The 13,173-nt window shown below is 46.0% G+C and overlaps 1 protein-coding gene across 11 annotated transcripts in view; it reads left to right on the forward strand.

Annotated features, from left to right (window-relative positions):
• The window catches only part of SNAP91 (synaptosome associated protein 91), a 639,351-nt gene that overhangs the window by 376,365 nt on the left and 249,813 nt on the right, over positions 1–13,173 (forward strand). For all 11 annotated transcript variants that reach the window (XM_069235597.1, XM_069235603.1, XM_069235599.1 and 8 more), the window contains one exon: positions 11,516–11,625. In XM_069235597.1, coding sequence (XP_069091698.1) covers positions 11,516–11,625 — 110 coding nt within the window. The remainder of the gene's footprint in view (positions 1–11,515; positions 11,626–13,173) is intronic.

Consider the following 13,173-nt stretch of genomic DNA (forward strand, 5'->3'; position numbering starts at 1 on the left):
GCTTTGGGGTTCCAGGGGATTCCTATGGGCTGCAGCAGTTATTCTGCCACCCATAGGAAGCCCATGCAAAGGGTTCTGCAGGCCTGCCAATGCAGTCTGTGTGAACCGGATGCACGCGCCCGGTTTCACTGCAGGTCACTGTACCAGGTCACTAAATCGCCCCTATGGTAGGCACTCTCAGCCCAGAGGGCAGGGAACAGGTACCTCTGTGTGAGGGCACCCCTGCACTAGCAGAGGTGCCCCCACAAACTCAAGCACCATGTTACTGAACTTTGTGAGTGCGGGGACGCAATTATATATGTGTACTGGACATAGGTCACTACCTATGTCCATCTACATAATTGTAACTCCGAAGCTGGGCATGTTTGGTATCAAACATGTTGGAGTCATACCCCAATACTGTTGCAAGTATTGAAAGTATGAGTCCATGCACTCCGGGGTCTCCTTAGAGAACCCCCAGCATTGTTACCACCAGTCTTACAGGGTTTTCCGGCAGCCCAGCTGCTGCCACCCCTCAGTCAGGTTTCTGCCCTCCTGCTGCGTGATCTGATGAAGCCCAGGAAGGGAGAACAAAGGATTTCCTTTGGAGGAGAGGTAACACCCTCTCCCTTTGGAAAGAGGTGTGACAGGCTTGGGAGGGGTAGCCTCCCTAAGCCACTGGTTTGATTTGAAGGGCACATTTGGTGCCCTCCGTGCATAAACCAGTCCACACCAGTTCAGGGGCACCCAGTCCCTGCTCTCACGCGAAACTAGACAATGGAAAGGAGAGTGATCACTCCCCTGCCCATCACCACTCCAGTGGTGGTGCCCAGAGCTCCTCCAGAGGGTCCCTGGGTTCTGCCATCTTGATTCCAAGGTTGGCAGGGAACTCTGGGAGCATCTGAATGGCCATGCCAGGCAGGTGATGTCCGAGGCACCCTCTGATAGGTGGTTAGGTGACCAAGCCCTCTCTTTGGGCTGTATAGGGTCTTCCTCTGGGGTGGGGCCTCAGATTTGGCTTGCAAGATTCCAGCAGCACTCCTCTGCAACCTCTGCTTCAACTTCTGCCCTCCGGAACCGCGACTGAACCCTCCAGGAACCTACAAGTTGCAGATCAACAAGGAAGAGTCCTCTGCAACATTCTTTCCAGAATTCCTGCCAGCTTTGCAACTTTTCTCCGGCTGTGCATCCTCAGAAAACTGCAACTCTTCTGCCTGCACAAGAAGAAGGAATCTCCCTTGGGGTGAAGACATCACTCCCCTGCATCCGCAGGTGCCTGATTGCAATGACGACCGGCTGCGTGGTGGTGGATCCTGCATCACGGGTGGTGGTCCGGAGAGTTCCCCTTGGTCCTCCCTACCACCTGTCGCACTTTGGTGCAAGACAGCACCCCTGTGCACTGCGTCCTTTGCAGCTGCCAAGGCCTGTTTGCTTGCACCTCCAAGGGGCACTTCATGCAACATGTAGCTCCAGCCCCCAGCACTCCCTCCTGCAACTCGTGGGCCTCTGCGTAGTCCTTCAGTGACGTGGGAGCAACTTCTTTGGTGCTGTGTGGGCTGCTTCAGCGACTTGTGTCCCTGCCACGTGGGACAGATGTGGGTGCTGCCTCTGCTCCTGTGGGCCTTCTGCGACGCAGAGTCCCCTGTTTCTCCCCCTACTGGGTATAGTCCTCCTGGACCTTGCTGGTCCCCGGCAGTGCCTCTTTTCCTGGAACCACGATTTTGCCTTTGCCAAGGCTTGTTGGTGGAAATCCTTCATCCACACCCATCTGAAAACCAGCTTCCAGAGTGGGACACCTTTTGCATGCATCAGGAACTCTTCTCCAGCTGCAGTGCTGACTTGTCTTTCTTTTTCATTGACCAACTCCAAGAGGTACATCTGGGTGGGTAGTATCTCCTACTCCCCCTGGACTCCACAGACACTTCTGGACTTGGTCCCCTCTCTCCACAGGTCTCCATCTTTGGCAATCCTTTGCTGATTTCTTGCAGGCTGTTCTGGGTGTCTTCGTTTTTTTCTTTTCATCCTTTGGGGTGGTTCTGGGGAAATCCAGTGTTTTACTCCTGCAGTCCTTGGGTATTACTTACCTGTGTGGTTTCCTAGTACTCCCAGCTCCCCTCTACACGATTTACTTAAATAGGGGGGTGGGGGGGCCTGTGTTCGCATTCCACTTTCTTAGAATATGGTTTGGGTTTCCCCTAGGGCCACCGTTGCGTATTGCTATTTTACAATTGTTTTCCAACCTTTTTATGCCTCTTACTGTTTATATATATATTTATATATATATATATATATATATATATATATATATATATATATATATATATATATATATAATCAAAACAAATCCCTTTCAGGGTTAGAGTGTTGCATAAATTATGCAAAAAAGAATTGAGAACTCTGGGTAGTTCCCAAGTTTAGGTGGAGAGAAGCTCTAGTAAGGAGCACTCTGCAACACCAGTGACAATCTAGATTTGCTCACCTCAAATGTCTGTTTATATAGCAAAGTTTTTAAGCATAGAATTAGCACAGTGCTATCCACGCCGAGTTAGATAGTGACAAAGTATTTTGCCATTTGTACAGCAAAGTCTTTAAGCATAGGTTCGACACAGTGTCAACATTGCCGAGCTGTAAAATAGCAAAAGCCATTTACCACTCCAGGCACAGTATTACAGCTTTGGACTGGTCAAATACAGTCCAAGCCAACCTGGAATGAGTAAAAGCAACCCCTGACACGTGTTTCGCTCTCATTAGAGCTCATCAGAGAGGTTTAACTTTGTCCAGACACAAGGGAGCACCCAGTATAAGTCAAAACAAATCCCTTTCAGGGTTAGTGTCGCATAAATTATGCAAAAAAGAATATTGAACTCTGGGTAGTTCCCAAGTTTAGGTGGAGAGCAGCTCTAGTAAGGAGCACTCTGCAACACCAGCGACACTCTAGATTTGCTCACCTCAAATGTCTGTTTATCTAGCAAAGTTTTCAAGCATAGGATTAGCATATATATATATATATATAGTGTATTTACTTACCTCCTATTGGAGGGGTTCCTCTAGTCTTTTCTGATACTGTGTTCCTAAAATAAGGTACCTTTATTTTTGTACAACCAAATGTTTTCTTTCTTGTAAGTACTGTGTGACTGTAGTGATATTACATGAGGTTTGCTTGTCTCCTAGATATGCCTTGGCTGCTCTCCATAACTACCTCTAGAGAGCCTGGCTTCTAGACACCACACACCAGGCCAGCTTCCTGCATACACCCAGTAATTTTTCCTAGAGACAGGACAGGCTGCAGGCACAAAATAATTAAGGCAGGAAAATGCCAACTTTATAAAAGGGGCATTTTCAAAATTGTAATATAAAATCCAACTTCACCATACTTTAGGATTTTCCATTGCAATTCCAAAAACATCCAACAGGAATGAGTTGCCTGTTCCCATTTGGAAGTTACAGCTTATTACATGTTATAACGTAACAACTGTGTTATCATTTGGGAGAGGTAGACCTTGCAGTAGGGAAAAACAAATTTCAGAGGTTTTCTTTACCAGGGCATGTAAAACTAAAAATTACATGCTCCACCTTTTTAAATACAGTTGTCCCTGCCCTCTGGGCTATCAAGGTCCATTCTTGGAGTTCCATATGTATTAAAAAGGAAGGTTTGGGCCAGGCAAAATAGACCTGAGACATGGTTCAAGTGCTACTTTAGTGGTTCACACAACCAGTGCGCCAGGCTTACTAGTAGCATTTAGTTTACAGGCCCTGGGCACAGGTGGTGCCACTTTGCTAGGGACCTCAAGTCAATTAAATATGCTAATTGGATGTGTAGTAAGCTGGCTCTGTATATACTATATCAAAATGAGATATATTGTGCACAGGGTCCAGGGATTCCCGCAATAATAGATAACACTAATGCTCTATTTGTGGTAGGGTGGTCAAGCAGTTAGGCTTATCAGAGGGTAGTGTTAAGTATTTGTTGTACACACGCAAGCAATAAGTAAAAACACACACTCAATGACTTAACTCCAGACTGGTAGGTTTATATATAGAAAAATATTATTTGGGGTGGCTGGGTGCAGTGTGCAAACAGGGCGTTGGGTTCTCAATAGAACTCTATGGAGGGACCTGGGGGGTCCTTTAGGTGCTGCAGGCAGGTCACTGGGGGGCTTCTCAGGCAAGCCGCCGACTGGGCAAGGGTGACGGCCGCCTGATAGTTGTTGCTGCACTGGTGGTCAGTTTCTCTCGGGCCTGGGGGAGCAGTGCTTCTCCAGGTGATGGATATCTTGGTCCCAGGCAGTTGCGGTCAGGGCAGTCCTAGGGATTCCCTCTGCAGGCATCGTCGTGGGGGTTTGGAGAGGTCAGCCCAGGGTGGACACATAGTCAGAATCGCCTGGGGATCCTCTTTGGCTAGTTGGTTTCTCGGGACATGGGCCGGGGACGTTGGGTGTAGAGTAGTTGGGGACTCAAGCTTTTGGAGTGAGGAGGGGGTCCTTTAAAGATGGTTTCTTGGTCTTCTTGTTGGTCAGGTCTGCTGTCCACTGGAGTTTCTTGGTCCTCGGTGATGCAGGCAGTCCCCTGGAGGCTTTTCAGGAGTCGCTGGTCTTGCAGAACACGTTGCTTCTTCTTTTGCAGCTTTTTGAAGCAGGAGACGGGCTGGGTAGGGCTGGTGCCAAGTCAGTTGTTGTTTCCTCCTCTTCTATGTGGGCTTTTGGGCACAGCAGTCCTTCTTTCTTGAGGTCATCAGGAAATCTGAAGAAGTGGGTTCAGGGTCACCCCTAAATACTACATTTAGGGGTGTGTTTAGGGTCAGGGGACAGTAGCCAATGGCTACTGTTCCTGAGGGAGGCTACACTCTCCTTGTGCCCACTCCCTCTGGGGAGGGGGCCACATCCCTATCCCTATTGGTCCTAATCCTCCAAAGCAAGATGGAGGATTCCTCAAGTAGGGGGTCACTTCAGCTCTGGACACCTTAGGGGTGGTCCTGGTTGAGGGGGTGACTCATCCTTGTTTTTCTCATTATCCTTCTGGACTTTCCACCAAAAGTGGGGACTTGTCCGGTGGGGGGCGGGCATCTCCACTGGCTGGAGTGCTCTGGGGCACTGTAGCACCAGGCTTGAGCCTTCGTGGCTCACTGCCAGGTGTTACAGCTCCTGCAGGAGGAGGTGTGAAGCACCTCCACCCAGGACAGGCTTTGTTTCTGACCACAGAGTGCACAAAGCCACTCACCCCATGTGGTCAGAAACTCGTCTGGAAGTAGCAGGCTGGCATAGACCTTACATAGCCTTACACTAGCAGTAGGCTTAACTTACAGGTGGCATCTCTAAGATGCCCTCTGTGTCCATTTTTCAATAAATCCCACTCTGGCATCAGTGTGGGTTTATTGTGCTGAGAAGTTTGATAACAAACCTCCCAGTATTCAGTGTAGCCATTATGGTAATGTGGGGTTCGTAATGACAAACTCCTCAACCATATACTCAGTATGGCTACCCTGCACTTACAATGTCTAAAGAATTGACTTAGACACTGTAGGGGCATAGTGCTCATACATCTATGCCCTCATCTGTGGTATAGTGCACCCTGCCTTAGGGCTGTAAGGCCTGCTAGAGGGGTAACTTACCTATGCCACAGGCCGGGGTTGGTGGACATGGCTCTCTGAGGGGGGTGTCATGTCGACTTTCTTTTCTCCCCACTAGCACACACAAGCTGCAAGGCAGTGTGCATTTACTGAACGACGGGTCCCATTTGGTGGCATAATAATGCTGCAGCCGTTGGTGACCTTCCCTGGCCACAGGGCCCTTGGTACCAGGGCTACCTTTTTACAAGGGACTTAACTGTGTTCCAGGGCTGTGCAAATTGTGGAAACAAAGGTACAGTTTTAGGGAAAGAACACCGGCGCTGGGGCCTGGTTAGCAGGGTCCCAGCACACTTCCAATCAAAGCTGGCATCAACACTAAGCAAAAGGTGAGGGGGTGACCATGCCAACAGTGGCATTTTCCTACAAGATGTAACACAGTGTTACCATGTTTTGAGCACAAGCACATTAGCACTGGTTAGCAATGGTAAAGTGTGCATATTCCTAAAGCAAGCAAAAATGAATCGGCCAAACTGGAGGTCTGAAGGCTAAAAGTTAGGAGGAAACCATGCCAAGGGTGACAGGTCAAACAGGTACACAAAACCCTTAGCTGCTTATGTACAGAATAGGGAACAACACCCTATCTTTTAGATCTCAGATCCTAAAGCTTTTATGGAAGGGGTGCAAAGAGATATCCTGTGGGAGCCTAACCCCAGTAATTTCCTGAAACCCAGTAGCCTGCCTAGCGCAGTGTTTACCATGGGCAATTCGGCTCCAGGGTTTCTCGTTGATCTAGCAGGAGGAAATACCCTTATCTTTCAGTCTATCAATTATTTGGCTGAGAAGAATCTGAAATTAGAAACCGGGACCACTCAAAATCATGAGTTCTAGATCAGAATTGACTTTAAAAGATTCTATGCAGCATATTAATTGAACGATACAGGAAAAAATGCATTGCTTGCCATAAAGGCTCAGGTACAGTATACATAACTACAGTCTCATCATAAAAATCCTTAGTTCAGCAATTTAATGTCTCCAAATACTAGGTATCAAAATCATAAAGAGTACTGACATCATCCTAAGTGAGTAAAAGGAAGTCTCAAAATAACCAGACTGATTCTAAGGAGGAAAAGAAGATGCTGCCCCCAGTCCTTCAACTCCAGGAGCTTTTATGCACAATCTTAGTATAGCAGCTAGCAAAACCACAATTTCAGCATCTTATGATCATGGTTAGATTACATTGACAAATCAAAAACATCTTATTAATGAACCCATCTGAGGACAAACCCATTTCTTAAGGTAAGAGAAATCTTCTTCTTGCTTCCTCAGTCACTGCACTCCGGAGATGGACATAATAATATGAAACAATTCTCAAACAATAGCTCATATCCCAGTGAATATACCAGTGAGCTGGTTTAAAGAATTAGATGTGCTCCTCAGGGAGATCCTATGGGACGGGAGCTGACAGCGAACATCTCTTTCCACTCTCCGCTGCCCCACCGATGGAGGTGGATTGGGAGTACGGATTTTGAATTATATTACCTGTCGAGCCAGCTTCAGTGGGTAGCCAAATGGCTCGTGGGCGGGAATCGGTTATACTTGACCACAGCCTGGGGCCATGTTAGAGTAGATCTGTTTCTAGAGAGGATGCTCAGCCCTCAGATCACCCTACCGGCATGAAATGCCATGCTGACAGTGGCCCTGTCCTGCTGGAGATGGTGCCTGAGATGTACGGGTGTGACTGTTGCCTACTCCCCTGAAATACAACTGACTGGGATACCCTTGGGGACATCGACTCGCACTTTCTTGAGGAGCCAAATGAGGACTTGGATCTGGGCAGGGGTGACGACACTGGGGGATTGTTTCCGGGAAGGGGTCCTATGGCCATTCATGGATTTGGTTGAGGAGAGTGGAGTCCCAGGGGGGCAATTTCTCTTGTACCAGACGCTGACGCATGCTATAAGGGGACTCTGGCTCACAGTGAACGCAGAACCAGAGGTGCATAAAGTACTCCAACTCTTATTGACAATGGGAGAGGGTGCCCATTCGGTGACCAGGCTCTGAAAAGCCCATAGCGAGATGACCATGAAGTCTTTGCAGGCATTAAGAGTGAAATGGAAAGGGACGCTGGGCAAGGAGATGACGGGCACAGAGTGGCAGAAAGTGCTGGCACACACTGTAGGGAATCGCATAACACACGTCTCCGCTACATCCAATATAATTATATACACAGAACATATCTCACTTCATATAGACTCAGGGTAATATATGGCGGCGAACCCAGGGAATTCCCCAGGTGCAATACTTAATATTCAGATTTTGACCACATGACATGGGGGTGCCCCGGGATACAACGGTACTGGCAGGGGGCATTAGGAGCTTTGGGGAGGGTCCCAGACGAGCGGCTGGAGCTGGATCCTTCCCTGTGCCTACTGAGGTTATACTCCATATGCACCTCTAGGAAGGTTGGCAGCAGGCTCTTGGACCTAGCCCTGGTGCTGCTCCGGTGTCGGATTGCCATGGCCTGGAAATCACCTACAAGCCAGGCCCTGGTGGACTGGAGACAAGATGTATCAATCTGGGCAGAGGCTGAGCTACATACGCTGTGGAGAGAGGAGGCTCGGGGAGTGCGTGCGCGTCCTATTGCTCCTTCGTGGGCCAGGGTGCTGGAGGCATGGGAGACAGAGACAGGGGTAGGTGGGGGCCTGGAAGCAAAGGAGGGTATGCCCCGCTAGAAGTGGGTTCCATCCCTAAATTGATAGAATATAGGGGATGTGATATAACCCATGTCATACAGAAGAGATCACTCGGTGTACATTATCGGAGGTAGATGGACAGGGGCCACAGCTTTGACACAACTACATCTATACTGCCTCAACCAGTAAACCCTAGACAACATCTATAGCCAGTCGGGGGGAACTGTACTCCTCTACTGGGGAGAAAGAGGGGTCTCTGTAAGGATACTGATCTCCCAACTCAGATAGCCCGGCTAGTCTTGAATACCTCATTTACTCCACAGCATGGAACAGCCTCTCCAGCGCATTGTTGAATGTTCCCTTTAGTTGTGTTAATGGTTTGAATGGTAATATTAAGGATGATAGCGCATGACTATTAACTGAAGTGGGGTAGTTGTTGCAAGACTATGCAAATTAAGATTTATATACTGAATATACTGGATGCCATCAGTAAACCCAGAGGGTCGCAATAGAACTGTAACATTGATCGGGACCAGCTGAAATGTCGAACCTTTCGCATGTAACATGCAACAGGAGATACTACTCCAATCCAAGAGTTGTACTTAATTTGCAAAATACCAATAAACGAAGTTTGGAAAAAAAACTCATAGAATTATGTAGTTCTGAACACCTGCATCAGAATTTCCAGCAGAAAACCTTCAGTATGATTTATCATGTACACCTTAGAAGTTTAATTCACAATACATTGTTTCTAATACATTGTCCTTTTGTGTCCTAGCGTTCTGTGCTCCATGGAAACTGTGGGAAAAACTTGCAGTGGGCCACTGATTGGTGGGGGTGATGAGCAGAAGCAAGATGAGCAGGACAACAGAAACTGCATCCATATTAAATAAATGGTGTCTCACATGAAAATGTGGTATAAGTACACAACATTAATCACACTTCTAAGCAAAGTAATAAAATCATTTTAAGTGCAGCATCATTAGTTCATCAGTTGCAACCAGATATGTCATGAAAATCATTAATTTGCACAAATGTGTTGCCACCTGAAATTGCACATTAAAAAAAAAAATGTGTACCACCTCACTAAGAACACCACTGCCCCCTTCATGGGACCTGCAATTTTACTCACTCAGCATATAAGAGCCCCATTTGAGACACTACACACTTGTCCACTATAGTTCCTCTCCTGGAAAGTGGAGTCACCATTGTGATCACTTCCCTCCACAGTATAAGTGAACTTTAAAGTCTGAGGGGTCATTTATCCAAGTGCATAAAGACTGGCGTATCCTTATAACACACTGTTGTTTTCTGTCAAATTCTATCTCACCTAATCAAACCATTGATTAACTCATTTTTTCCAACAATGGTCAGTTAAAGAACCAGCTTTACACACTTTCGTCGTTAAAAGAGCCCTTATGTAGTACATTGTTCTTTCCAAATCTATTTGGATACCAAAACGCTCTTTGCCCCTGTTTACCAGCCTCAGTTTTGGAAAACCATTTTCGAAGACCAGCCTTTCCATGTAGATTGTCGAATACATTAGGATATGTTAAGCCAGCACTCTTTGCCTAGGACAGAGACTGCTTGCAGGAAGGAAGCCACACTGGCTTTCCTAAGCAACACATCACTCTCAGCCATCTGTAAAGTTACAACATGATCTGCTTTTCGCACATTCAGTAAGAATTACAGTGGGGACATTCATGCCCGAAGAGTAGCCCAAATTGCACATAGTGTAACTTCTAATTTTGTTCTGAACATCTTTCATTACCTCTTTAGGGAAATGGGTACTATTTTTCAGTCTGTTCTGAGCATGAGATATACAACAGCACATGTAGCAAACAAGAAACATTGCTTACGTGTAAAATCTGGTTTCCTGCTTGTGGAGCTCTAGGTTCATGTGCTCTCCCATATTCCTGGATGTAAGCTTTCAATAGGACTTTTGACTTTACAGCTTTGCATCTCTACGCTTAGCAGCAGTATATAACAATCTATGAAAGTCTATGTTCTGGTGCATTGTGAGCTTCTAGGGAGGTGGTATGAGTCATCTTGAAACAGAACCCTCTTCTTCAAGGACAAAAAGTGCAACTTCCACACCAACAGTCCAAGGCAAGAGTGTGCTCAGCATGTTATCTACACCACTACAAGCTATTGTTACAGGTAAGTATTATTTTCCATACATAGGTTTCGTTCCAAACCAAGTTTTGAGGAAAGATTTTGAATATTTTTCCACTGCAAGAAAGCTCAAATATCTACCTAGGAAATCACTGTTACAGTGTGCGATGGGTTGGGAGGGATTTCCTACTGAGATTCATGTAACATTTTTATCAGTTAGATGAATTACGATAAAAACGTTTTAGGGCCCATGCTGCCTGAATAGTTTTTAATCAACTCAAAATTGCCACCATATATTTCAATGAACACAATTAACATATTTGCAAAGTTAACATACTTTGTGTGACCATCTTCGTTCCGGTTGCCTTCTGAGATTTTCTTTAATACTTTGCAGTCTGACTCGATTGTTCATGCATCAGCCATGGGAAATCAAAACGGGGTGTTCACTTGTTATAGGCCTTTTCAACTCTTGAGCAATAGACTGCAAGGGAAAGATTGAGGGAGCTCACAGGAAGACTAGGAGAGAGCAAGGGGAAGCAGATACATGTGTCTGCCATACCTTTGCCTTATCCGTTCTGCTGAAACCGTCAATGTTAAGATACCACCCTTTACCGAAGGGGAGACAACTATTTGAATGCTCTCTGCCAGATAATTCTCTTCAGTTTTGATTGATTGATCGATTAATTGAACTCTCGTTGGTAAAACGCCACCATTGAGAAATAAATTCACACCGGCCGGAGCTGCATTCCAATTGGGATGTCACTGTAGGAAAATAGGGTATTAAAAAGTGTTGGAAGCTTACAATGAAAATTGGATGAGGTCTGAGGTAGTCTGAAGTGTCAGAATCAAAAATGGCACCCCGCTACCTGGAGTGTTTTATAGGAGTTGCAAAAACACAGTATATTTTGAAAATACGCACCAGGCACCCTAGACAGTTTGAAAATGAACGTATGACTGCCAGGTCATTCAGCTGTCACACTTTCATATTCAGTCGGTGATTTACTACTGTTTGTAATTTTTTTGTCAGGACTTTAAGAAGCAAAAATGTGAGCTAACGTGGCTGTACTATGATACAAAGTGTCTTTCGCATTTATTTTTCATATTTTTCACGTAGGTTTTCTTCCCTTTTTCCATTTAACCATTTGCTATTTGTATTCATTAGGCTGCTCCAGCTACAACAGTTACGTCACCCAGTACAACCCCAGCAAAATCGGTTACTACATCGCCACCTATTGACCTTTTTGCAACGTCGTGCACAACAGGTGCAGCAAGGTGAGTTCTTGCATAGCATGAACTCCTTGAATTAGAACTAAAAACGTTAGTTTATTAGGGACTGTTATGGTGCTTTCTGTTTAAATTATGCAGTACTTACGTTTTAGCCCATGCGAACAGATAGGTATACCTGTGTGCTTTTAAGGGCTTATTGTGTGTTGTGCAAAATACACAACGGGGGCTTTGGTTAGCTGTATGCTCATGATTGGGCGACATTCTTGTCTTTCCTACTTAACCAGTTCCTCATTTAATGAGTTTACTCCCTAATCTTGTTTGTCCCACCCAAGTAGCGTTTCAGTTTCAGTGTTTTCTAATTTAAAGGCACGTATCTTTCCACTGCTGATGTTACACTTTGCATTGCATATGAGTATTCTCTCTCCCTCTCTGTCTATTCTCGTCTCTCCTCCCCAGCCTATTTTATTGAAATCCATCTCCTCCATTCCCCCGACAAACTATCAGCACCAGCCTGCCCCCCAGGCCAGGGCAGGCTCTGAGTGCCAGCTGCTGCTGTATCGACAAGCGGCTATTATAAATCATTAACCATTCCAAGGTTGTTGCCCCTACATAGGCACGCATGCCAGGAGGGCATCTTTGAGGCTTTCTATACTTTAAGAATATTTAGATGCTAGCACGTCTGTTTCTAGGTCAACATACCAACTGGCTGAGGTAGGCCTTGCAAACTATGGCTGCATCTACTGATCAATGAATTTGGCCCTGTTGATACTTTTTTTTAACCGACAGTGAGTTTAGTAAGCTCCCATAAATGCTGCTTCATTGCTCCAGGATGCTTGCTCTGCTGTCTTTGATCAGTACATTAAGTTGTTCCTTTGCATTATGCTTTGTAGTGCAGTATTATCTTCATTTTTGCTTCAGTCTCACTTAGCGTACCTTAGCATACAAATTTTTGCTATTAATCCTCCTCAATAATTCTTATAATAGTTTAAATATATATATATTGCTAAAGTGGTCAGGTACAGTGCTACACAGAAGACTGATATAGTTGGCCATATTCTAAATAACCCTTTCCATCCCCCTGGTAGCCCTACAGTGCCTGCTTGAACAGTAAGCATGTGCATTTGTCTGCACTTGAAGGGATTGGGGTGAAAGGGACAAGATCTTAACTGGTACTCCTGCCTATACAAACAGACCCAATTTTATTCACGTGGACACCAGCAGGAACCAAAAGATCCTTATCACCAAGCTGAATTCCCTAGGATTGCTTCTTGTCCTTGGGGCTCTACTCTCTGATGACCACACTAAAATTGACCAATATGCTGACATGAGACAACTATACTTGAAACATTTCGCCAGTATAGACATAAAGGGGTCAATTCTGACTTTGGTGGACGGAAAAGCCTGTGCGCCGAAGTTCTGACGGGTAGGTTTCTGCCATTGTAGCTGCCTCCCCATCTGCCCCATTGTGAGTTTTCCGCTGGGTCAGCGGGCAGAAACAGTGTTTTGGCCGCTGGCCCAGCAGGAAATGGCCTACAGCATTGTCGCTAGCTCCTAATGGAGCCGGTGGCAATGCTGTTCTGCGTAGGGTGCGGC

The sequence above is a fragment of the Pleurodeles waltl genome, chromosome 5, assembly GCF_031143425.1.
Source record: "Pleurodeles waltl isolate 20211129_DDA chromosome 5, aPleWal1.hap1.20221129, whole genome shotgun sequence".
NCBI lineage: Eukaryota > Metazoa > Chordata > Amphibia > Caudata > Salamandridae > Pleurodeles > Pleurodeles waltl.